Here is a 27,434-nt window from a genome sequence, read left to right as displayed (position 1 = left end):
GGTAGCTATGGGTTACTGCTCCTGGGTAAACGTAGTGCCTTTTATTACATAACCCCATAAGAGTTTTATTAATAAAGGTACATGACAAAGAGCAATAACAAGTGCAAAAATTCCAGGTCCGGGATGGCAGTGGCCACAGTTGCATTGATAAATGACCCCTCTAGTGTCTCCTCTAGCCCTACAAAGTTTCATAGATTTCTCTTTACTTTTGAGTTTACCCAGTGCCAAATCTCTCACTAGAATAACAAAATCTACTGTGTTTTATTTTTTTTCATGAAACAAAAGACATGTACAAAATAAAGCCCACAATCAATCAATCAATCAATCAGTCAGTCAGTCAAGGAAACAGGCTAAAGCCAACATACAGTATGTGCACATTTGCAGCTTTATTAAGATGGGGCAGTGATTAGCAAGTTACACCGTGAAAGACAAAATATTGCTCTATGATACTGTGATAAAGCTCCGAGAGCTCAGAAGTATATTTACTAGAAATAAATATGTCCCCATACAGTTGAATATACACAAAAAGCAAAACTTGGTTCAGTACCATCTGTACAGCATGTCAAGTGCAAATGGGTTTCTGAAGATAACAGTGCATGAGTTACTCCATAATAGATATAAAATACTATCTATTCCTGCATGAAACAATGAAATGTTAATTGTATTTTGTATTTAGAATTATATATGGTATAAGCCACCTACCTGGTAATAAATAGGGAATTTAAAGCTATACAGCACCAGATTTATACCAGCAATTATACACTAAGTTTGTCAAATGATAAAAGAAAAAGATTTAACTTGTATGAAGGCAACTAGGCCATACACAGGCAGATTTAAGCTGCCGATTCAAGTCCTTTAGATCAATATGGCAACTTATCTACCTGTGTATGGGGACCCCCAACCCCTAGAATCAGGATTGGGGACAGCATCGGCTCATTGATGCAGTTCTCAGTCTGACGGCTCCCATGGCCCTAGAGCGAAACAAACCTCAACAAACAAGTGGGCATTAACGTCTATGGCACTTGGGTCAAGGCTATAACTCTGTTTTATTCTCAACAATCTAAAGTTATTGGGTGTGGGAAGGGCAGGATTTGTTAATACGGCACCCCGAGGCCACCCCCCCCCCCCCCACTTACGGAGCAGTAGGGAGAGGATACGCTGAAGTTTTCTGCAAGTCCGGTACCCATTGCTCCTTATGTTGCCCCTATAATTGTGCCGTGCTAGGCCCAGGCCCTTGGGACCTCGCCACAAATCCGTGCCTGGGTGTAGGTGCAGGGGGTACTCTACAAGTTGGACATATGATATCATACAAGATAATCGAATAAGGAGATCTCAAGTGAGAAGAGTCAAGCTGATATGATATATGAAGAAAGAAGAGGATTTTGAGGGGCTATACAGGAGAGTATATAAAGTCAGCACTGAGGAGTAGATGGTTATATGAGTGGTGGTGGGGGGGATTGATGGGATTTAAAGATGGCAACGGTAATTGGTGGCATGCAATAGGTATATGGTATACTATATGGTATACTTAATAGTCCATTAAAGCATTTGTACAATAGTAAATGTATTATAATGATAATTATTATTTTTTCACATTAGCATGAGAGGCAGCTAAGCAATCATAGCATATTGGTCACTTGTCCATTTTTCCATTTTAATTGGCCAGTCTAAATAAAGCTATCTTGCTTCCTTTACATCAGATTCATGTGTTCTTCTCTGCAGAGTTCCGTATGGCGCTGAGGGCACCGAAGCAGATAGGGAAGCGCATGTATCTGTCAGCTCTTCACTGAAGGGCAGAAATTTCACATGGGAATAAAATAACCACCCTAGTTTATTTTCCCGGGGCCTTGTATAAACAGGAGGCTGTTTAAGGGGGTCAATACGTCTTAATATTTTATTGTGCTACTGCTACACCCAGAAATTATAATCTAGACATGCAGTTTAGACATTGTGCGCCCTAACATCTGTTCAATTGTTTGCCCACCTTGGGCTGGTGGTGCTGAGAGTGGTAGAGTTTCCTTGTAAATTAACCTTTAGGAAAAATAGTCATTGGCTGGCTGTAATGAGGCCCAATGGATGGCGATTACTTTAATTACTGTGTTGGCTCATAGCAGAACATACACTCCGGACTCTGGTCTTCTATTGGTTCCACTTGAATGGTGACTGAGTGAAAAGGGAATCTGGCGAATACATTCTGTGTGACGTCCTTCAGAATTCTCTTTGATTCCCCAACAATGTCTGTTGAAGAGGAAAAAAAAAGATGTGTATTATAATAGACTAGTAGACTAGTAGAGCACCCCTAAGCATAATTGGCAGCTGGAGACATAATTCATAGTACAGGTGTCAGACCCCTTATCCAGAAACCCATTATCCAGAAAGTTCCAAATTTAGGAAAGGCCATCTCCCATAGACTCCATTATAAACAAATACTTCCAATTTTTAAAAATGGGGGGCAGAACAGTGCTATTGGATTTGTTTCATGTTTAAATGATTCCCTTTTCTCTGTAATAATAAAACAGTACCTGTACTTGATCCCAACTAAGATATAATTACCCCTTATTGGGGGCAGAACAGCCCTATTGGGTTTATTTCATGGTTAAATGATTCCCTTTTCTCTGTAATAATAAAACAGTACCTGTACTTGATCCCAACTAAGATATAATTAATCCTTATTGGAGCCAAAACAATCCTATTTGGGTTTAATTACTGTTTAAATGATTTTTTTTAGTAGACTTAAGGTAGGAGATCTGAATTACGGAAAGACCCCTTATCCAGAAAACCCCAGGCCCTGAGCATTCTGGATAAGGGGTCCCATACCTGTATTGTCTAATGGAATTGGGAAAAAACAGTTCTTTAGCCTTCTTATAGGAAATTATGGATTTTGGCAGATCTGAGAAGGAGAAAAGTGTCAGAACTTTCATGGGAAACCTCATATAGAAGTTTCAATTTTTTTTTGTTTTACAAATAATAAGGAAAAAAGAAAAAATGGCTCAGAAAATGTTAGAAAAAAAACATATTCATGGAAACTGAATAATGTTTTAGAAACAGGGAGCAAAATTGCTCGCTGTTCTCTGATCTTATTGTTCATCTGCTGTTTTATATAAATAACTGTATATATTTTGCATTCCCTCCCTGGTGTTTGAGATGCTGGATATTATTACAAGTTTATTTTCCAGATTAGCCTGGCAGCAGGAGTGAGCCATCTCACATTGGGGGAAACGACAGTAGACGCTGAGTTTCTCTGTGTAGGAATTGAGAATTTATTGTTTTCCAGCAGATAATATAAGTAAATACTTGCAATGAGCAGATGAAGATGCGATGTTGGCAGAGGGCTACTGTTAAGTCAGAAAAAGTATTATTTGCCTAAAACAACAACTGCAGAAATAGCAGTAATTATAATATATCTGGGAATAGATACAATAATAATACTAATAATAATAAAACGAAACTCTTAAACCAAACTAGGTCACTATTTTTGACTCTTTGCCCCTGGAATATGTTTGTGGTTTTTAAAAAAGACCAACTGCACAGTATCTCATTGACCTTGCAATCTGAAGTTAGCTCCTAGAGCCTGCTCTAAGGGTGAAGACACACGGAGCTACTAGTAGCAGCTACTTGTCACAGCTACTAAAATAGACAACGCTGATCGTTTACTGATAATTGTCTGTAGGTGTGTTTTAGCACAGGCAATTCTCAGTATTATCTATGGCAGGGTATTTTTTTAACTTTAGTAGCCTTTAAAAAGTAGCTGCTACTAGTAGCTCAGTGTGTCTTCACCCTAAAGGTGGCCACACATGGGCAGATTTACAGTAAAGGGGTTGTTCACCTTTGTACAACATTTACAGTCAGTGACCACAGTGACAGTTGCCTTTTTACTTTTTTATATGATGTCACACATTGACTGGCAGCAGACTTTACTCCTATTGGCTGTGTCTCCTGTCAGTCTGACACTGCTTCCTGTGCCTGTGACAGTGTGCTGCAAAATGGATCTCCTGATACACTGAGAGCATTGTTGGTAATTGAACATTTGGACATTGAAGGTGAACAACCTCTTTAGGGCGAAGACACAGGCGGTGATTGGTGACATTTTGGTGTGGGCAATTAGTCGCAGCGACTTATACTCTAACCTGTGACGTGAAAGTCTCTGCGATTAGTCACTGCATCCAACTTTTAAAAAAGTTGCACCAACTAATTGCCGCATGTTTCTTCACAGTCAGCAGCTTATCTGCCCATGTAGGGGTCCTCCAACTGGCCTGCTCTACCAATATCTGCCCAAAAATTGGCTATATAATTGGCTAATAAACTATATCTCCAGTGGAAAGGCATATGCGGTGGTGGCCGAGGTTTAACCACAGACGACTAATCTCCCTGTGTGCCACTGCCCTAATACTGTAAAGGAGAGTTGTCCTGTATATTCTAGATATCTGGGTATTTTGTATTTGCTTAGGGAAAGCTATCTGTAGATATTTTATTCTATATGAAATGGCATGCCTTTTAACTTAATTAACCATAATGGTGGATACACAGCAGAACTTATGCATTTCTGGTATCTGTATAAAGACACTGAGATCCCTTCCGCAAGTGCAATTGTGGTCTCTGCAATTCCCCCGCAGTCAGTTACACATAAAACCAAAATGCACTCCTTGCGCTTGCCTATATTTGCGCTCAGCACCGCTCACTCCTTCCTGCCTTCTGATCCGAATCAGGTGCTGTTGTGCCTATTGACGCGGTGAACCCTGGAGCTACCACCATCATAGTAGTTCCAGGGTTCCCTTTATGGCCATAGAGGCAGCACACTTCTGCCTAAAGCAGGGATCCCCAACCTTTTTTACTTGTGAGCCACACTCAGATGAATAAAGTATTGGTGAGCCACGCAAGCATGAAAAAAGTTCTTTGGAGATGCCAAATAAGGGCTGTGATTGGCTATTTGGTAGCCCTATGGGGACTGCTAGCCGGTAGGAGGCTCTGCTTTGAGTACAATTGTGTCTCTGTGGTCCCAAAACTTGCCTCCAAGCCAGAGATTTAAAAATGGCACCTACTTTGAGGCCACTGGGAGCAACATCAAAGGTGGTGGTGAGCAACATGTTGCTCCTGAGTCACTTGTTGGGGATCATTGGTGAACACTGGAAGTTATACCAGGTTCATATCCATGCAATTGCCTCCAGTTTGTACCCTGTTGCAGTCATTTTACCAAACTGGAACATAATTGGGGTGGAGGTGCAATTGCTCCTTTGGGACCGCAATAACCAGAATTATGGGGAAAACCCTGCATTGTGGGGGGAAAAAAATCATGGCAACTACTCGAAATGACACTTTTCCCACTGCACTTGCGGATGTACATGTGCCCGATAAAGATGGAAGCACTTTTTGTAGGGCAACAGGTGAACCCATTAGCTAACAAATATGCATATACAGGTATAGGACCCATTATCCAGAATGCTCGGGACTAAGGGTATTCCGGATAAGGGGTCTTTCCGTAATTTGGATCTCAATACCTTAAGTCTACTAAAAAATCAATAAAACAGTAATTAAACCAAATAGGATGGTTTTGCATCCAATAAGGATTAATTATATCTTAGTTGGAATCAATTACAAGGTTCTGTTTTATTTCTACATAGAAAAAGGAAATCAGTTTTAAAATTCTGAATTATTTGATTAAAATTGAGTCTATGGGAGACGGGCATTCCGTAATTCGGAGCTTTCTGGATAATGGGTTTCCGGATAAGGGGTCCGATACCTGTACTAGAAAATGCATATATATATATATATATATATATATAGAAATGAATAACACCACGAATAACCCAAATCTGTAGCTTTCAGCCATTCTTCCATTCTGAGCAATTGTTCTGCGCGATTTCAGCAGGCTCCATTATTGTGGGGAAATAGATAATATGCCTCGTAGCAAAGCTGCCCATTTCCATTATCCTTTCTGCTCAGGAAAATAGGTGAATGTGAAAATTAATTTGACCGTTCACCTTCAAAAAGGAATGTTCTTGCTTAATTTTCACTTTGCAAATCGCTTGCAAAAAAAAAAAATGTATGCAGATGCTCTTTCTATTCACTTGACAAATCATGAGTCCTATAAAAATGTGATTGCCGAATAATAGTATAATTTCCAAGTGCCAATTTAATGTGTCCCGAAGAACAAGAAAAAAGACTGCAGTGGAAGGCAGCAGGGTAGGGGAGATCTGTTGAACACAATCCAGGACACTGATAACATTTTTCTGCTTTTATGATCACCATTGTTACCCAAGGGGAATGTATCCATTGCACTTAGATGCCTTTATTTAGCTGATGTACAGCAGGGGAATGTGCAACTTGCACTTGGTATTCGCAGCTATTTCCTTAGGTAGTTTTACGTCTATGTAAACTAGTCTCCTGTAGCAAGTTTGCGTATCTTCCCATAAGCAAACAGTTTATCATTAAAGTCTCAGTTGTGGGAATATAAAATCTTCTTCAGGGGGAACTCAGAATGCAAAGATACCCTTTTTCTTACCACCTGACACACAGGGTTGCATATGACTTAAGGTGGCCATACACAGGCCAACAGGGGCGGGCCAAGCCAACCGGGCGCCCTTGGCAACCCGGTCGGCCACTCCCCCCCATCCCCGCCAAAGCACAAGCGTGGGGGGGAGAGGTGGAGGGGGGGCGCAATCCGAACGGTCATAATGACAAGCGGCGGGGGCAATGACAGAGGAGGAGGACTAGGGGTAGGCAGGAGAGGCCTGGCGCACCTCAAACGTTGCACCCTAGGCAGCTGCCTCTTCTGCCTACCCCTAGTTCCAGCCCTATAGCAGGCCAATAGCAGCTGCTGACAGTCTGAGTCGGCAATTTATCAGCCTGTGTATGGGGCCCTTAGATGGGCATACCCAATCGATATCTGGCCACTCGGTCCTCATCCCAAAAGCCTGTATCCCATCAATTTGAGGGCCAAACGATCGAATCGATCTGATATTGCCCACCTCAAGGTGGTGTGTGGCCACACTTTTTTGTTGCACAGTGAATTTTTATCTGCCGAATTTTGTCACCCATTTCATGAAATAATCTGCCAATGGTGAAAAGTAGAAATTCACCATGAATCCATGCCTGGCTAATTATTTCGCCCATCGCTATTGACTAGTAAATGGGGTTGCTTGTGGATATGGTAGGAATGTGAAGTGATTAGATTACTTTTGCTGTACTTGAAATGTGCCACTTTAGCCTAGGTCTCTCTAACAGATTAGTGGGCATGCTTTTGCATGGTGAACTTGTATCTGAAGGCACTTCATGAAAGACATGAGGGTGGGGAGATAAATGGGCTTAGATTATGCATAGTCGGGGGTTAAGTTTTTGCCAACAGGTGTAGGGAATGTCTGGCTACAGAAAGATTAAACCTTTGGTGAGTGTGTAGGGGTGCTGCTGTATGTGGTTGGTGTGCAGGTTTGATGTGTATGAGTGTCTACTTCATCCACCTTGGGTGTCTTTGCTTAAACCAAGGGACAACCTACAAAGCAAAGGATGGCTGTAGCTGCTAACCTGGCTCTATAAGTTATTTGTAAAGCTTGTTCTTGTGGGAAAGTAGATTTTTAGTGTTCGTGGGAGTGCCTTCAGGCAGATGATGTTACTAGTAGGTGTGCACATAAAGGGATAGGTTGTCATTGGTATGTATTAGAGTGGTCTTCTTCAGTCAGGGCACCTCTTGCTTTACCGTTTGAACCCTGGTTCAGCCATTTGAGGAATTTGTTTCTGCAAGGGCTGAAACTGTGACAAGCAAAAAGTGCAAGCAGGATTCAACTATGGTCAAACTTTTTTAGAACTAGCTCACACAGGGCTGGTGAGCATATATCATTTAATTGTTCAGTAGCTGTCATGAGTATTTCAGTTCCTAAAGCTCTCATTGTTATTTGTAGCATCCAAAACCAATGGGTCTGCTCAAGGATCATGAATTGCTTTGCCTGTAACTGTGAACTTCAAGAAGAACCTCAGGTACTCAGCTGCTACCAGGTCTTATTATGTGGGATCCAAACAGGAGAGGGAGCCAAGTGTAATAGCTGAAATAGATTGAAGTTCACCGGGGTGTTCTCCTACCATAAGATGCACCATATCTAGGTATTATCTTTGCTCTCTTTGTACTTGTACCCCCTTGCACAAGTGTCATTACGCATATCATTGTGTCACAGGGTGTGCGCATAATGACGCCGGGGCAGTGGTTTAACACCAAACTACTGGTTACCAATCCTTGCCTGACCTTTATTTACAAACAAGTACTGAAGAATAGAAATATAAGTAGGCCAAGGATCAATAACCAGTAATCAGGTGCACAAGATAGACCAGTGATCCCCAACCAGTGGCTCAGGGACAACATGTTGCTCCCCAACCCCTTGGATGTTGCTCCCAGTGGCCTCAAAGCAGGTAGTTATTTTTGAATTCCTGACTTGGGGGCAAGTTTTGGTTGCATAAAAAAAGGCCTTATATTGGCTGCCAGTCCACAAAGGGGCTACCAAATAGCCAATCATTGCCGTACCCCCCCCCCCCCCCAAGACTTTTTTTCATATTGGTGTTGTTTGACAACTCTTTTTACATTTGAATGTGGCTCACGGGTAAAAAGGGTTGGGAACCCCTGAGACCTGACAGGTATATAAGAATATAAAGGTGGCCATACATACAACGAAAGATCATTCCCACCATCCACTGACGTTCAGGGCTGAATCGTCAGATATGGAGGTAGAAACAATAGAAATTCTACCTCCTTCTGCCAATTCAGCCCTGAACGTAGATTTTGCTTGTGCGCCTTCAATGGCGCCCGATCAAATTCTTTTAACCTGGCCGATTGGTGATCAGCCTTTTGTGATATTGGTTGCCATTTCGAGTTACCATACACGCACCGAATATCGTACAAAAAAAGGTTTCGTACGATATTATCGGTGCGTGTATGGCTGGCTTAAGGGACAGGACAAGGTCAACAGAACTCCAGGTCATCCAAACAAAGGGCAAGAACCAGGTGAAGAACAGGACCACAACAAATCACAGAACCAGAGCACAGATTTGAAAACTAACAGTACACCCTGGAACTCACAAAATGAAAACTATTCCAGGAAAAGGGAGGCATTTAAGGCTGGGTTTTTGCCAGAGAGCTTTTTTAAATACTCATTATACACCCCAGGAGGGCAATAGAGATCACAGTATAAAGGGGCAAGCCACTGACTCACTAAAGGAAACACAATGAGCGTTTAGGAAAAGGTATTTCTGGCATAATAACTTTTAATTTTAATTTAAGAGGCATTGCATTCTAATAGAGTTGGCAGTACCAGTCTAATTTTGCTTTTTTTCTCTAAATTTAAGACCTTCTGTACGAGTAGAATTAACATTTCATAGGGTTGATGTTTCAGCTGCACTGGTAAAGTCCAAGCTCAGTAACAATGACGTTGAACGTAATAAAACATAAAAATTCCCATTAATGCCCTCGAAGCCTTGCTTTCCACACTTATTTATTTACTGACCTGTGGCAATGTGAGCTGAAAGGATGACTTGATTCATGGTTAGAGCCCATAGATGCAGACTGTGTACTGATTTAACCCCATCTACATCCAGAATGGACTGCTTCACGTCACTGTAATGAATCCCTCGCGGAGTCCCTGCAATGTAAAATGATATCCATTTACTAAGCTTGTAATATTTATATTAATAATAACAGAGAGAATGTAGGAAAGGGTTCCCTGCTATTAGGTTATGGTAAAAACAGCTTTGAAAAAAAAACACATTTGCACAAAGATTATCCAATGGCTGTTTAGTATACTGCCTTGATTTGCAATAATAAGGTTTGGAAGCCTGGTCCCTTGCTCTGCTGCTGATAAAAAATGTTTTCAACATAGTTAGTTAGGCAAAAATGTAATTTATAAAGGCTGGAGTGGGCAGATGTCTAACATAATGGCCAGAACACTACTTCCTCCTTTACAGCTCTCTAAGTTGTTAGCAGTCAGTAACCAATCAGTGACTTGATCCCATATGGGACATAACTGTCAGTTAGTTTGCATTTGAATCTGACCTGCTTGCTCACAAACTAACAAAGTTATGTCCCATATGCCCCCCCTCAAGTCACTGATTGGTTACTGACTATCTAAGAAGTTAGAGAACTGAAAGCAGAAAGTAGAGTTCTGGCTATAATGTTAGACATCTGCCAAGTCCAGCTTTTATAGATTATATTTTTGCCTAACTAACTATATTGAAAACATTTTTTAGATTATTAGAAATATTTTTTATTTTGCACAGTCTGTCTATTGTACCCAGTTTCATTTTTACACTGAACTGTTCCGTTAAGCAGTGCTCTAGCCCCAGCTCCAGTGTTTGCATAGAAACTGTGTAATGAAAGAAAGTGTAGATGACTGTGCAAAACTTGATTGGTCTTTGTAAGAGAATTAGACAGAACACCTGAGAATATATCTACATGTATGTATATATATATATATAAGAATATATATATATAATAAGAATTCTGTTATATCTTAACTACTTTTTCAAACTGTACAGAAACATAAATAACTAAGCAAATGTTGCTGTAAAATAAAGGCTGACTTTACTGTACTACTACATTGAATCCAGAGATTAAATCTGGAGTTAAAGAGCCCCCCCCTAGACCCCAGGCCCATATAGGTGTCAGAAATATGTTAACATGCAGAGTATCTGACTTATATATATATGATATAATATATAGAATTCATAGTTGTAGTCCAAATGTTCCAAAGGATAATAAGTACATACCTTCCATTAGGACAGTCAAGAGATCCCTTAGCACCGTTACAGTTGTGATCAACACAAAAATGGAGAATATAAAGGTGCATATGGGATCAGCCATCTTGTACTCTGGCTGCAAAGCACAACACAAGTTTTTAGTATGAGATTTACATTAAAGCTACTTCTTATATTCCATATTCCTCCAATCTCCTTTCCCCCCACTCATTAGTAGTAGCAAAAACTCTTGAGTATCCACATAACAGTTAACAGGCTGTCTCTGTAATGGGGTTCTAGGTAATAAACAGCACTGGCGAGGAACAGGGGGAGTGGTGTTGTTATGCAGTAATGGAGCAGGCAGCCCCTATATGATCCCCTATGGGCCATAATACTGTTACTGACAATTTGCAGATTAGTGGAGACATCTTCTAATTAGCGTTATGCAATTATGAGCTAATAACATTGAGATACATCACTTTATATTAGATGGACATGTCAAGCAACTATCATAGTAAATGGTATAGACATAATAGATCAGTGGTTGTTGAACCTTTTTGGTTCAGGCCACCGTGGGAGGTCCAGCCTTTGGCAAGGGGCCCCCTAAGTTCATGTCCGGTTTATAAAGTAGGTATTCACCCCAAATATAACCCTAACTAACCTTCAAGCTAGTATTTCAGTTGTATCTAGGACTCAGGATGCACCAAATCCACTTATAGGCTGAACCCCAATCCTTCTTTAAAGATTCGAATGAACACAGAACCGAATCCAGATCCAAAAAGTCACATGATTTTATATTCCTAAATGACTCCCCCTTCCATCTACACCCTACTTGCCATGTAATCTACCAATAATTGTGTCCCCCATCAGTATCAAAGATAAAGTTAATCCTCTAAAACACTCCCTAACACACTGAATGATATTCGACCAATGTCTTTTTCCCTGAATGTAATGAGGCAAGAATAGAACTGACCTTAAAGTAAATAATCAGTGCACTAATGAGAACACTAATGCTCTGAAACAGATCCCCAATGACGTGTATAAAGGCTGCGCGTATACTCGCATTGGTTTGGGGCTTGTATTCCGATGCCATATGCTCGTGTTTGCCTCCTGCGTGGCTGTGTCCGTGTCCTGATTGGTGCAAAATCAAAGCCAAGCTGTAAAAATGCAAACAGAAAAACAGAAAGAAAAAAAAAATGAGTCCCCCTATGTACTACATGGAGTTTGAAATCAAGTGTAACTTGTAACTATAGGCATAAAGTCTTCTACGGGTCTATTAACAAATAGCAAGCAATCAGCAGGTAGCATTTACTGGTCTGCTGTTTGAAAGAAAACATCTGGTTGGTTGTCGAGGGCTACTAGACCTAGACCGGATTATGTACTTGTTAATTACATTGCATTTCTATGGAGCTGCCAAGTCACATACTATTGGTGGCGCCATTGGTGCTATATGTTTTTGTTGGACATGTGGCTAGTGGCCTTCCAGGTTTTATGTTTCCTTCATGAACTCTCCTGTGCTTGTAAGGGGGTGAGGGTGTTAGTTTAATTTTAGGGTAATTTCTAGCTGTGGCCACAAGGTGGATCATGTAAAAAGGTTCTAGTTGTAATTACAATATAGGGGCCTCTAGAGGGAGCTAGAGGGAGTTAGTGAGTGTTGGGAAAGTCCCAGAGGGAGGAGTTGAAAAGGGTATAAAAGGAGGGGAGTGGCAGAGTAAGGAGAATGCATGGGAAACAGGCACACGCAGGAAGTCATCTGACCGGCAGAAGGGACTAGGAAGAGGTAGGCAAACTAGCTAGTGAGGGCCTATCTTGTGTTATAGCACACTGTAATGGTGTGAGGAAGCCCAGGTTAGTGAGAATGGGCAGCTAAAAAGCCCCACCAAGGAGTGAGTGGGAGTAGCTTCCCAGCGGGTACCCCGCCAGTCAGGGTTGAAGTGGGTAGTGAGGGTGTAGGCCTTCTGGGATTCGGCAAGTAGTGGCAGTGTTGGACTTCCACTGCAGAGCACCTGGCAAGGCTGGTGTTTTGGGCTAAGCCCTGTAAAGGGGGGGAGTGTTGACTGGACCCCTAGGAAGGCACTGGAGGCTGATGGTGAGAGTGGAAGGGAACACTGGAGGGACCAGGAAGTGAACTTGCCTGGAGAAAAGATTTTGCAACCTGACACTAATCTGGCATGGGTAACTGTAAACTGTATCCTGTTGTGTTATGATCTATGTGCCTGTGGTTGAAGAACAAGGGCTCTATTAATGTGCACTTTGGTGAAGAAAGAAATAAAGTGTTGATTGTTACAACTCCCAGCACCCTTGTGTTTCCTGGTGTAGGTGACGTGATTAAAGGTTAATTACTGCTTCCATAAGAAAACAAATAGGAATTGGTGTACAATGAATTATTGTCTCCAATTTTATGAAGTTAAAGGATAAGTAAACCTTAAAAATGTAAATCTGCTAAGGGTGCTTCTCTAAGCCTTGTTTAATTTGTATAATTTGTGCTAAGTACAGGGCTGCCTTGGGGGCCCTGTGAGGTGTATATTTAAAGTTTTGATGTAATATATGCTTGAATAGTAGCCCTGAAGAATGTATAAATTTAACTTTTGGGTATAAAAGGGAAGTGACATGGGCATACCACACTTCCTCTGATGAAGCACCCAATGGTGCGAAACGCGTTAGGAGAGGCACTGGGATGTACCTTTCCATTGTTTGGTATAGTATGTTTTGTTTTTTTATTTTTTGTGTTTAAATTCTGAGCCAATAAATGGTTGTTTATTTCACTGAACAATGTGTTAAATAAATTGTATTTTGTTTCAGGACCTTTCAGTGTGATATAACTTAGCTTCTCTTTCTCAATCTATTTCCTTATTGATTGTTCATTATTTTTTTTAGTTGCAGAGCTATTTAAGTAGTTATTCGCTGCTATTATCATGAATTTTGTAGCAATAGCGCCAGCTGCTGGTCAGTTCCTGTAACAGTCAGAGGAATAGGAGAGGAAGGAAAACAAAGAATTGTTCTGATGTTGCTCTGCTCAGGAAAGAGATCTGAATCTTCAGAAGACCATTTATTGCTGGAATGTTTCACCATTATTATTAAATTGACTTACACCACAAAAATATTTGTTGTATTCTCTACCAAAAATTAAAGACCATATAACAATACATTTTATCCCAGATGATTGGCGTAAGTAAATCTTACACTAAATTAGCCCCTAAGGCACAGGCGGACGTTATCAGCATTACGGTCCCATCGATGGTATAGTCAGGCCGAATTAATCGCTCGCAGGCCAAATACACCAGCACTCCAGTCACCAGCCAGATTGTAATAACGGACATAAGTGCCCCCAGAATTTCTGCAAAAAAGAAAAAAATGTACTTGAGACTTGAACTTGGAATATTTTTCCAAACAGTTCTACGATAAATTTTAAAGAATAGAGTAGAAAATAAGTTTCAGACGGGGCATTTCTTATTTTGTCTTTTGGCTCAAACAAAATATTTATTTCATGGCCCCAGACTGCATTATCATTTGTTTCCACCAATGGCTGCCCATGTATCTCACAGGTGAAACAACCCCCTAGCTTGTACTCCATAAAACTGTCAGCATCATGTGGGTCTGCAGGGCACTGAGATAAATTATGTTCTAAATTATGTTCTAAGGCAAGGGTCCCCAACCTTTCTTACTCGTGAGCCACAGTCAAATGTAAAAAGACTTGGAGAGCAACACAAGCATCATAAAAGTTCATGGAGGAGCCAAATAAGGGCTGTGATTGGCTATTAGGGGCCTCTATGCACACTATCCGCTTACAGGGGGCTTTATTTGGTAGGAAATCTTGTTTTTATTCAACCAAAACTTGCCCCCAAGTCAGGAATTCAAAAATAACTACCTGGTTTGGGGGCACTGAGAGCAACATCCAAGGGGTTGGGGAGCAACATGTTACCCCTGAGCCACTGGTTGGGGATCACTGTTCTAAATACATGGGCCGATTCTAGCTGCCAATATCGGTTCCTTAGATCAATTTGGCAGCTAATCAGCCTGTGTATGGGCACTACCGACGGGCCTACCCTGAAATCGGCCAGATATCGATCGGGCAGGTTAAAAAATCTAGTCGGATCATGGACCGCATTGGCTCGTTGATGCAGTCTCCTATACCTATACCCGTCGTTATAATTCGATCGTTTGGCCCCAGGGCCAAACAATCGAATTAGCCTGGATTCTCCCAATATTGCCCACCCGTAGGTGGGGATATCAGGAGAAGATCCGCTCGCTTGGTGACATCGCCAAGGGAGCGGATCTGAAGGTGTATGGGCACCTTAAAGGGGAAGGAAAGGCTAAGTCACTTGGGGGTGGCAAAATGTTAAGCACCCCCAAGTGACTTGAATAGCTTACCTCGTACCCTGGGCTGGAAAACAGCACCAGCCCGGGGCACCTGGGGCGATGCGCTTCCGCCTTCATTTCAATGCGACTCCAAGTCTGGCGCATGCGCAGTAGAGTGAAAAAGCCGACTTCTCTGTTAAAGTTCCACTATTCACTCTACTGCGCATGCGCGCGCGGCGAAGAAGGAAGTAGGAAGCGCTGCAGCTACCTCGGGCTGGTGCTGTTTTCTCCATACAGGGGCACCAGCCCGGGGTAGAAGGTAAGCGATTCAAGTCACTTGGGGGTGCCTAACATTTTGGCACCCCCAAGTGACTTAGCTTTTCCTTCTCCTTTAAGGGTTTTTCTGTGCCACCAATGGCAAATTAATAGAGATGGGAGAGTGCTGGAGAAGTTTGACTGCCAAAGGTTACTTTTTAAATCCAATTCATAAGCAACTCATTTGTGGTTGAAGAACACTTTGGTGTTTTGAAATAAATTCTTTCTTGGCTCCAGGCCCAAAAGGGGATAGGTTTCTAAATGTTTGGGGTATGTCTAGTTGCAACCTGACTTTTGTGAAGTGGAATAGGCATGGTCCCTATTTGTAAATGTTGGATGGTATGTCATTGCTTATTTTCACTATAAGGAATACTAATCTTCCCAGAAATAATAAACTTTACACGTGAAGATGTTAACTTCTTACCCGCTCGATGCCATCCAAATGTTAGCCGCGTCGTTGAAGACTTTGATGACAGCCAGAGGGAACAGAGACTAATAAAGAAACTAGACAAATCTACTAAGAGATGGGCTGCGTCGGTTACAACAGCGAGGCTTCCTGCGATATACCCACCTGAAACCAAACATACACTTCGTGTAGGAGGAGTAACACTTGTAAATATCTACTCTGTAAGTGGGGATCATTCTCAATTGATCCTGGTGCTTACACAATAGCTTACAAAAACATGCCAAGGGCTATGACCATATCATAAGGAGATAACGGAGATGTATTTTTACATAAGGCATAAAGTTAGCCATACATGGGAAAACCTATATATCCAATGAAGCCAACTATAAGCAAATTGTTTATAGCATTACTGAGCAAAACATATGAAATTATGTATCTTTATGCCTTAGCTCTCTGTTAAACCTGTACAGGTAATGGGATCCGTTATCCAGAAACCCATTATCCAGAAAGTACGAATTATGAGAAAGCTATCTCCCACCTATCAGGAAACTAATTATCCCGAAAGCCCCGAATTACACGAAGACCATCTCCCATAGACTCCATTTTAATCAAATAATTCCTAATTTTAAAAACGATTTCCTTTTTCTCTGTAATAATAAAACAGTACCTGTACTTGATCCCAACTAAGATATAATTACCCCTTATTGGGGGCAGAACAGCCCTATTGGGTTTATTTAATGGTTAAATGATTCCCTTTTCTCTGTAATAATAAAACAGTACCTGTACTTGATCCCAACTAAGATATAATTACCCCTTATTGGGGACAGAACAGCCCTATTGGGTTTATTTAATGGTTAAATGATTCCCTTTTCTCTGTAATAATAAAACAGTACCTGTACTTGATCCCAACTAAGATATAATTACCCCTTATTGGGGGCAGAACAGCCCTATTGGGTTTATTTAATGGTTAAATGATTCCCTTTTCTCTGTAATAATAAAACAGTACCTGTACTTGATCCCAACTAAGATATAATTACCCCTTATTGGGGCAGAACAGCCCTATTGGGTTTATTTCATGGTTAAATGATTCCCTTTTCTCTGTAATAATAAAACAGTAGCTATACTTGATCCCAACTAAGATATAATTACCCCTTATTGGGGGCAGAACAGCCCTATTGGGTTTATTTCATGGTTAAATGATTCCCTTTTCTCTGTAATAATAAAACAGTACCTGTACTTGATCCCAACTAAGATATAATTACCCCTTATTGGGGGCAGAACAGCCCTATTGGGTTTATTTCATGGTTAAATGATTCCCTTTTCTCTGTAATAATAAAACAGTACCTGTACTTGATCCCAACTAAGATATAATTACCCCTTATTGGGGGCAGAACAGTCCTATTGGGTTTATTTCATGTTTAAATATTTTTTTAGGAGACTTCAGGTATGTACATCCAAACTACAGAAAGATCCCTTATCCAGAAAAAAAACAAGGTCCTGAGCATTCTGGATAACAGGTCCCATACCTGTATGTCTCTGTTTTCTCCTCCTATAGCTTTCTCTGTTTATGTTCATTTTTTTCTGATTATCCACAAGGTTTAGTAATTAATTGCTCAGTCTTTCGTATTATTTTCCCACAGGAATTTTCAGCAAAGTGTTCATTTTAATACCATTTAAGCCTTTTAGCGCAAAGCTCTGTTTGCTGTTTTTCATGTTTGTTTTTCAGGTATTCCTTAGGGAGCTTTCTGTACTTATTGCCTCTAGCAGCCGCTTTGTTTATATAAACTATAATAGTGTTTCTGAAGCAAACACACAACTTTTACCAGCACAGAGCAATAGTACATAATGTATTAATTACTTTAATACAGGTATGGGAACTATTATCCAGAATGCTCAGGACCTGGGGTTTTCCAGATAAGGGATCGTTCCGTAATTTGGATCTCCATGACTTAAGTCTGCTAAAAGTCATTTAAATGTGAAATAAACCCAATAGGCTTGTTTTGCCTCCAATAAGGGGTAATTATATCTTAGTTGGGATCAAGTACAGGTACTGTTTTATTATTACAGAGAAAAGGGAATCATTTATGAAATAAACCCAATAGGGCTGTTCTGCCCCAATAAGGGGTAATTATATCTTAGTTGGGATCAAGTACAGGTACTGTTTTATTATTACAGAGAAAAGGGAATCATTTAACCATGAAATAAACCCAATAGGGCTGTTCTGCCCCCAATAAGGGGTAATTATATCTTAGTTGGGATCAAGTGCAGGTACTGTTTTATTATTACAGAGAAAAGGGAATCATTTAACCATTAAATAAATCCAATAGGTCTGTTCTGCCCCCAATAAGGGGTAATTATATCTTAGTTGGGATCAAGTACAAGGTACTGTTTTATTATTACAGAGAAAAAGGAAATAATTTTTAAAAGTTAGAATTATTTGCTTATAATGGAGTCTATGGGAGATGGCTTTTCCGTAATTTGGAACTCTCTGGATATATATATATATATATATACACACACATACTTTTATATGCAATATTTAAAAGAATAGCTATCAGTGCAAGTATACATGGGAGGGGGACTTACCTACAATCTCTGCAGATATAAATACGAAGCATATAAGCGATGCAATACACAGTTTCTTTTTGGCAAACGTTTGTTCTCTTTGTCTGGCATCGTAGGCCTTTTTGTTATTATTGTGGCAGTGATATTTGCTTTGTGGGTTTTCTTCGTCCTGCAGGGGAGGTTTGCTGGGGTGATTCTTTTCACTGTGAAATTTAAAGATAGAAAGAATTCTGAAATGACTAAAATGGCGTTATTTCCCTCATACAAACACACCTATAAAAATATTACAGATATAGGATCTGTTATCCAGAATGCTCGGAACCAGGGGTTTTCTGGTTAAGGGATATTTACATATATTGGATCTCCATACCTTTAGTCTATAAAAATGAATTGAAACATTGATTAAACCCAATAGGATTGTTTTGCCTCCTTATTGGAGACAAAACAATCCTATTGGGTTTCATTAATGTTTTAATGTTTTTTAGTAGACTTAAGGTATGGAGATCCAAATTACGGAAAGACTTCTTATTTAGAAAATTGCCAGGTCCCGAGCATTCTGGATAAAAGGTCCCATACCGGTAATAGTTGAGACAGTCTTCAGCAGCCTCTTGCACCGACCAACTACACAGCAGTGAGAGATGGCTACTGATACACTGATAAGGGGCACATGTAAGTGCAACTTTATGCACAGTCGCTGTGTTTTTCTCCCACAATGAAGCATTTTCCCCAGAATTACAGTGCTATTGTGGTCGCAAGGGGGCAATGCACTTGGAGATACTGTGCTGTCTCACAAATTGGATGCAATAAAGCCGAAATCTGCCTGGCATGCCTGTGATAAAAACTAACTAAGCTTTATCAGAAAGGTCTATGTAAATACACACTGAGTCCTCTATCAAAAGAAACACAGGATGTCATGCCTTTTTTGTGTACACATGTACTTCTGTATCAGATTTCCTTTCTCAGAAAAATCCTTCATTCCCCGGGCCGGGGCCTATGCAGCTCTCTCCTCTCTCTCCTCCCCTGCTCCCCCTTCCATAAGAATTCATAAAAATTTACTCTCCCTCCCATAAGTATGTGTGATCTGAGCTACCAGCAGCCAGAGCTGCAACACTAAAGCTACGGAGACCAAGCTAAAATGGCAGCTGCTATCTTAAACAAACGGAGGGAGCTTCTAGGGCTCTTTACTCAGGTATGGTAATGCTTTCAGCAGAATAAATATAGCGTTCTAGGTGGCACTAATGTGGCGAATCTATTGCCAATAAAATGCCAAAATGACTTTCCTTCTACTTTAAGCACAAGTATGCAGCGCCTATTGACACTGGGCATAAAGGGAACCCTGGAGCTATCCCTTGGTCAGGAGGTGGCAGTAGCTCCAGGGTTCTCCTGCATCACTAGGTTTTGTGCAGGAAGGACTGAGCAGCACCAAGCGCAACTATACGGAAGTGTAAGGGGCAGGATAGGACTGGGGGGTGCAGGGCCCACTGGGACTGCCACCGCAAGGGACCCACACCCCCCCAATGGCCCCCCCGTCAAGGTCCTACCCCAACTCCTGAATGACTGCATGTTTGACCTGTAGTCATGGGAAGCTACATCATCTTAATCTTTGCTACCTTCTATATAGTACAATGGAAACCATTTGTCACCAATGATACCGGCACTTATTGGCCTGAAAATGTGCTGACAGTTTCCATTATACTGAATGGTTGGGCGCCATTATAATGGAAACCATTATATAAAATGGCTTAATGCCTTTTCTGACACTAGCCTCACACTGTCAGGGTGACTGATTGTTTCAAGGGTTGCAGGGAGTTTATAGGAAGGGAGATAGAAATGTTATTACATATCCCATCATGCAACTTTCTAATAATACGTTTGCTGTAGAGATGAAGATTTGATATACCGGCGCTATTAACAATATAAAATGAATGCAAGAGTTTCAGAACATCGGAACAAGGCACCTTTGACACTGTTGTATCTGGGCTCCTTTCCAAAAAAAACAGAAATTCACGATCTTTAGCTCGGTAAATAAATCAACTATTCAGCAGAATTCCAGAAACGTTGAATAAACCGGCAAAGCTCAATAATGACAATTTCTGATTCTGCTCGTTGATATGTAAAAAAAAAAAACAAGAGCGATGGAGACTATTAAACGTTAAGCAATGCAAAGGAACAAACATATTTCCATTTGAATCAGGGCGATGGGATCTCTAATGGCTTTCAATAGAGCAGAACACTCATTTATTAGATTTGGTTGCTGGGAGGAAAGTGCTTAATGCACAAGCGCCGGAACCGGTTGGGAGAATTCTCTCTGATAACGTCGGTGTCAGAGCAAAGGTGCAGCTTAGTTCTACAGAGACATTCAGGGCCGCGATTAGAATTGTGTTGCCAACAGGCTGGGGAAAATGCATCTTAGTCGGCGACGTCCCTGTAAAGCCCAGGGTTATGTTGGCTCTCTGAACCTGCACATTATGGGGCTGATTTACTAAGACACGAATTCGAATCCGAATTGGAAAAATTCCGATTGGAAAACGAAACGTATTTTTTGCGATTTTTTCGGCGCCTTTACGACTTTTCGGAAATTATCGCGACTTTTTCGTTACCAATACGATTTGCGCGAAAAAACGCAAGTTTTTCGTAGCCGTTCCGAAAGGTGCGCAAAATCTGGCGATTTTTTCGTAGCGTTAAAACTTGCGCGAAAAGTCGCGCCTTTTTTTGTAGCGTTAACACTTAAAAGGCGCGACGTTTCGCGCAAGTTTTAACGCTACGCAAAAATCGCGACTTTTCGCGTAAGTTTTAACACTACGAAAAAATCACCAGATTTTGCGCAACTTTCGGAACGGCTACGAAAAACTCGTGTTGGTAACGAAAAAGTCGTGACAATTTTCCGAAAAAATCGCAAAATACCGATCATTACGAAAAAAACGCAATCGGACGCATTCGGCCCGTTCGTGGGTTAGTAAATGTGCCCCTATGACTTAGGAGCATTTAGGGTGAAGACACACGGAGCTACTAGTAGCAGCTACTTGTCACCGCTACAAAAACAGACAACGCTGATCATTTACTCTATGGGGCAAAATTACTAATCCATGAATCCGAATCCCGAAAGGGAAAAAATCGTATTGGAAACGAACATTTTGCAACTTTTTCGTCGCCGTTGCGATTTTTCGTATCTGTGTCGACTTTTTCATCGCTGTCACGATTTTTTGTATTTGTCCCGACTTTTTCGTCGCCGATAGCGATAGTAAACAGCAGAAAAACCAATCTGATTTTTTCGCAACGGCGACGAAAAAGTTGCGGAAAATATACGATAAAGTCGCGACAGCTGCGAAAAAGTTGCGGGACACGCGAAAAAGTCACGACAGCGACGAAAAAGTCGCAAAAATAGCGATCATTACGAAAAAACGCATTCAGATGCCTTCGGACCGTTCGTGGATTAGTAAATCTCCCCCATGTGTGTTTTAGCAGAGGCAATTCTCAGTATTGTCTATGGCAGGGGATTTTCTGGGGTTTAGTAGCCGTGACAAGTAGCTGCTACTAAGTAGCTCTGTTTTTTCACCCAGCAAATCTCGAAACTTTTTTTTCTGAGACTTTTAGCACTAAAAAAAAATCCAAATCAGATGAAAAACAAAATATTTGACTCCCCTTAGTTTTACTCCACATCAAAATGGCTGCTGTTATCTCCAGTATAACCAGTACATAAACGTACAGTTAAATGAGCCCATATCTTGCCTTTGACAAAGCAACAGAACATTTATATTACAATCTGACACCGACGTTACTTAATGAAGTGTTGAATTACTGTCAGTTTTTAGTTGCAATTCACCTAGGGGGACAGGGCTAATTACTCTGCCTCAATGGGCCCAGGATGTTCTTATGTATTTATAAACAGGGACCTGGTGAAGTAGCATAACTTGTAAGGGGTTAAAATGGCCAGTGGGGTTTGCACTGACTGCCAGTCCCAATGCAGAAGACAGAGGCCCGTCTGTGCCTGCTCACACTAGCAACAAGCAAATGGTCCACTCATTCTGCATTATTAGAAATCTTAATTTCTTCTGGATACTGGATGCCATGTTCGTATGCAGACATTATGTAGAACATGCCAGCCAGGAGCAGCAGGGAAAGCAAAACACTAGGGGGCACTATACCATCTGCTTTTGGCAAAGCTCCATATGCTTTGCACTTTGCACCCCCCACAGAATTCCCTCTCTGCACCCAAATAGTGCATTTCTGCCTATATTAGGAGCTACATACTGGCAAGGTATCACCTGGCATGCCCCTACCACAGCTAAAAGCACCCAGGGGCTCATTTATAAACATTGCACAGATTTGCATCCGGGCAGTAACCCATAGTAACCAGTCAGCCAGCTGCAAACCAGAACACTGAATTCAATCACTTGAGGAGTTGCCATAGGTTATAGCCCAGATGCAAGTTTGCCCAGTTTTTTTTATATATGATCCCCATAGAATATAAAAATATTGCAGTTTACAAATGAAAAGTCAATGTCATTGTAGTAAGTCCTATTTTACACCCAAAATCCAGAATACTAATGGAAATGCTACTTTTGCCCCCATCAGAATTTTCTTTGGTGAACTCTATTCTCCCATTTTGATAAATGAGTCCCATAGATTTAGGTATTGGATTTTTGGCCCCTAATGGCCAGTCACTCACTCACACGTTTGTGCCAGCTGGACAGAATAAACTGGCACAATGTAGCTCACTTTGCCTGAATCTGAAGAGATTCCTGCTCAGTGACGTCAGGGAATCATTCATGCCACAAAAAGTTTTTTCTGCTGTTTTTAAGGGAAAGAAGCGTCCCACACGTTATTCCAAATAATGCATTGCACTGCCGCTAGAGCGTGAAACAGACTTATGCGCCTGAATTGGGGCAGTTTTATTTAGTAAATTAGCTGGAAAGATTTGCAAATGTTCAGTCTTGTTACATTAAGAGCCCATTTTCCACACGTGTCAATTATTTTTGTTTTAATTAAAGTCAATTCAGTGCCAAAAATGCACATCAATCAGTCTTGCACCACCCTGCTCTACTCTCAGAAAGGAGCACATAGACCTACAGCTCAATGATAAAAACAGTGCTGTCTGTATTTGGCAGGAGGGGCAGGCTGGGGGTGGCACGTAGGCAGGGCCATTTTAATAAATGGGCAAAGGGGGCATTTACCCAGGGCCAACCACGGTGGAGGGCTCCCTAGCACACTTTCATCTGGGATAACTTTTAGCAGAAGCATCCTGCAGAGATAGCAGATCCCTCCTTTTAATCATCTGGAAGAGGTCTACATATAATTGTTTTAATTTGTTTGCCTTGTGGCTTCACTATTTTGTCATATCTTTTCCCAGGGCTGTTAGTCCAGGACGGCACACGTGGGGACCATGTGTACATCAGTAAGCGCAGACCATTCCTTTACTGCCTGCCTTGCTATATTGAACTTTATGAGCTTTAGGGTTATTCTATCACAAATGTCTTGGGGCACTGGGGTCCCACCATTTAAATCTTGCCCTGGGCCTGCTGGTACCTTAAAGCAGCCCTACACATAGGTGTCCCCTGTTCCAATTGAACTATGGCCTATGGCTGTTCTAAGCCCCAAATCACTGCACTGTGCACTTTGTGCCAAATGTAAATGAGCGTGACCAGGGAATATACAATTTGAGAATATAATCCTTTATAGTAACCAATCAATTTAGTATACTATGCAGTTAAAATAATGAATGCAAAGAATGTACTTATTTGCTTTGGGATATTGGGCTACTACATAACCCCATAACCCCTTGGCTTGATCCCTAGGTGAGTGATGAGCTCCACTGAAGGTGGTGAGGGGCCATGCTAGTCACATTGCTGAGAGGGAGTATGGTTAGGAAAATGCTGCCCAGGCACATAACTAACCCAATAGCTGAACCAGCAGATCAGAAATGTAGGTGGTTTGCAGAGCTGGGGATTAATGGCTCTGTTCTGGTCAGTGTGGGCTTCAACATAATGGACTTACCAAAATGTCCAGCCGGGATCAGCATGATATTTTGAGACCATGCAAGAAAACATAGTGGGACAATTTGAGCAAAGTCAGACTATACAGGGTCAGCTTTCAAAGAAACTCTTACTACTAGGTGTAAAGGATAGATTTCACCTCCATCAAAGTGCATGTGAATGACTTCTAAGTAAAGTGGGGCCCTAGGCTACTGAGGGAACTGAAGGGAAGAGTGAAATTGTGAGTGTGGCAACCAAGCAGCTTTCCTGTCAGAGGGCATGTGTTTCCTGCATTGCCGGCATCTTCAAATAAAGAGTGAGAGCTTTTTAAAAGTACAGATGATGCCCTGGCAGATCCTTGTACATTGGCTACTGTACCAGGTAACGTTCCCAGCATTGTAAGATGTTTGTTTGGAGACAAGGTTCACTTGCTGAGTTACGGATCAACGTTTCATTACTATGATTAGAGGTTTTTAATGGTGATGTCTGAGCCTTTGTTAATGAAGTATGTTTAAATTTTGGTGAGTGGTGTAAAAGGAACACATACAGGTCATTTCTTTCGTATGAACTATTAGACGCTGTGGGGATCTTTCCAGTAACCCTGCCATGGCTTAGGTCAATAGGAAACCTGCAAACCCAGTATCTAAAGGGCTGGCACCATAGTAGGGCAAAGGCCTGAGTGTTGCCCATTTATACAGTAAGGTGCATGTGGGTGGGTCCCCTAACATGTGCGTCATTCAGGCACACAATTTAGGAAGCCCGGTGACATGCTACAAAGCCCTGTCTTTCCTGCCCACCCAATGTCAGGTATTAACTACAGGGCTGTGATGCACCCACCCTCATAATATCTATTATAACTTTCTTTTTTCATCCTCTCTCCTCTGTCTTTTCTCTCTTGTTCTCACTTCTCTTCCCCCTTAACTTATCTCTTCTCCCCATTTCTGTCCTACAATTTTCCTTCCTCTCTTCCCTTTCTCTCTATCCTCTGTAACGTATTTATCTCTCTCCATTAGTCTTTTACCCTCTTTAGTTTAAACAGATCTATTAACATGACAATGTAAATGTTGTGCCAGAAGGAATCAATACATTTATAGAAACACCATGTAGAATGTATCAAGTGAAGACCAAGCAACTTATAGATCTGATGTATTATTGATCTGAACCTGAGACGTCTCTGGCTAAGTAATCTAATAATGTATGGAAATTGTGTAGTTGGAACGATACATTCAACTAGACCCACGTGCTGTGGAGCCAACAAGTAAAAAGTTTATGAAGGTCAGAGAGTTCTTGATTGGATTCCCATACAAACCCATGTAAAACCTTATAGAGGAAAATGTTGATTTTAAAGTCTGGTATGGAAATATGGTGCAATTACCCCAGTGCAGAAACCCATATAGAAAGCAATTAAGCATATATCTGTATTGGAATGGAACAAAACTGATCAAAACTAAAATGTTTTGCTAGGGCTTGCTGGACTTACTGCATTAACACATTCATTTTTATGTAAACTGAGTCGTTCACTCAGCCCAGCTACATAAAGAATAAGGTTCTTTATCGAGTCCTTCACTAAAAAATGTTATTAATATAACATGTATTTTATTCTTCTCATTACAGCCATTTTATAATTCCATAAAGAAAAATATTTGCCACCAAAAATAACAATAATCTTGAAAATCCTTAGAGAGTAATTAAAGAAAAGGTTACCCTTTACTTTCATTCCATTCATCTCAAGATATTAAACGTAATAATATTAAACGTCTACCCCTATAGAATAAGGGTCCTGGGTATAATCGGCAACACCCATTATACAGATAGATCCAAAATAGGCATTGCTGTATCCCATAGAGACTGCTTTCAATAAATCCATGTTTATGGTCAGACAGTCATATGGGGTCTTTAATATATAAACATATAGTAGCATCTCCATTACATATAATTTGGAATTATTAGTTTGAAACTTGTTTTTTATTTTGAATTAGTTAACTTTGTAGTCCAAAGTCTTTTTGGAAAAATGTCCTCTTATCTGGATGCTGGGATCAACTTACCCTAGCTACCAGGTAATGGCTTGAATGTCAGACTTGAATTTGATTTCATAAAAAATATATATTTCTAACAATAAAACTCCAACCTCAGTATTAATCTGCTTTTCTATTGTGTAGAAAGACAATAGGCATCCAGTATTGATTAGTCTATAGCAGTGATCCCCAACCAGTGGCTATGGGGTAACATGTTGCTCCCCAACCCCTTGGATGTTGCTCTCAGTGCCCCCAAACCAGGGAGTTATTTTGAATTCCTGACTTGGGGGCAAGTTTTGGTTGAATAAAAACAAGATTTCCTACCAAATAAACCCCCTGTAAGCTGATAGGGTGCATAGAAGCCCCTAATAGCCAATCACAGCCCTTATTTGGCTTTTTTTATAGTGCTTGTGTTGCTCTCCAAGTCTTTTTACATTTGACTGTGGCTCACGAGTAAGAAAGGTTGGGGGTCCCTGGTCTATAGCAACTGGACTTTGAAACCATTTCACCGCTCATTCCAGTGGCTTCTTCAGAATGAGTAGCGAAACGCTTTTAAGATTCCACAGCAAGTCCAGTTGCTTTAGACTTATCACTAGTAGATACTGTACCTGGATGAATAAAAACCTTCACAGACATATTTTTTTTAAATAACATGTAATGGTACATCCCATGTGCAATTGCCAACATGTAAAAAAATGAAAACTGCCGTTACCTGTCCTTAGTTAAGGAGTACATCTTGGTTGCTTTGTCGCTCACCAGGTAGGCTTCTTCTGATCCCTTCATAACGATTACAGGAAAAAAATAGGGTCCCCTTAGGATGTCGGGGTGTTACTCAGAATACCTTTTGCCCATGAAAGAGACACAAATCATAATGAAGCAGAAGTTCATCAGCTCTGGGTGACTTCTGAGTGTGTGAGCTCAATCGGCTCCAAGCAAGAGCCTACAAGGGAAAGCTCTGTCTCTGTTCATTGCTTCCACAGAGGTCAGGTGCTTCTTTTGAATGAGCGATAAGAATGCCCTGGGGAGAAAAGCAAACAGGCTGAGAACAGGAGGGAGGCTCTGTAATTAAAGCTGCCTTTGTCTTTCTCAGCATTGGGCAGCTACTTGTTTTGGTTTCAGTAAATCAAAGATACATACTGCCCCTTTTTGCAAATG

General features: G+C 41.0%; 1 protein-coding gene across 1 annotated transcript; it reads right to left on the bottom strand.

The window, feature by feature from the left end:
* Nucleotides 1-362: 362 nt before the first annotated feature.
* slc30a8 (solute carrier family 30 (zinc transporter), member 8) lies at nt 363-27,185 on the bottom strand. Its single transcript, NM_001011041.1, is given in 8 exon segments — nt 363-2,238; nt 9,483-9,617; nt 10,741-10,846; nt 11,681-11,864; nt 13,891-14,044; nt 15,746-15,892; nt 18,314-18,495; nt 26,992-27,185. Coding segments are annotated over 8 exon segments (1,125 nt in total). The 5' UTR covers nt 27,063-27,185; the 3' UTR covers nt 363-2,092.
* Nucleotides 27,186-27,434: the final 249 nt, after the last annotated feature.

This window comes from Xenopus tropicalis, chromosome 6, assembly GCF_000004195.4.
Source record: "Xenopus tropicalis strain Nigerian chromosome 6, UCB_Xtro_10.0, whole genome shotgun sequence".
NCBI lineage: Eukaryota > Metazoa > Chordata > Amphibia > Anura > Pipidae > Xenopus > Xenopus tropicalis.
The sequence above is the reverse complement of the archived record's forward strand: the minus strand, read 5'-3'. Positions and strand labels throughout refer to the sequence as shown.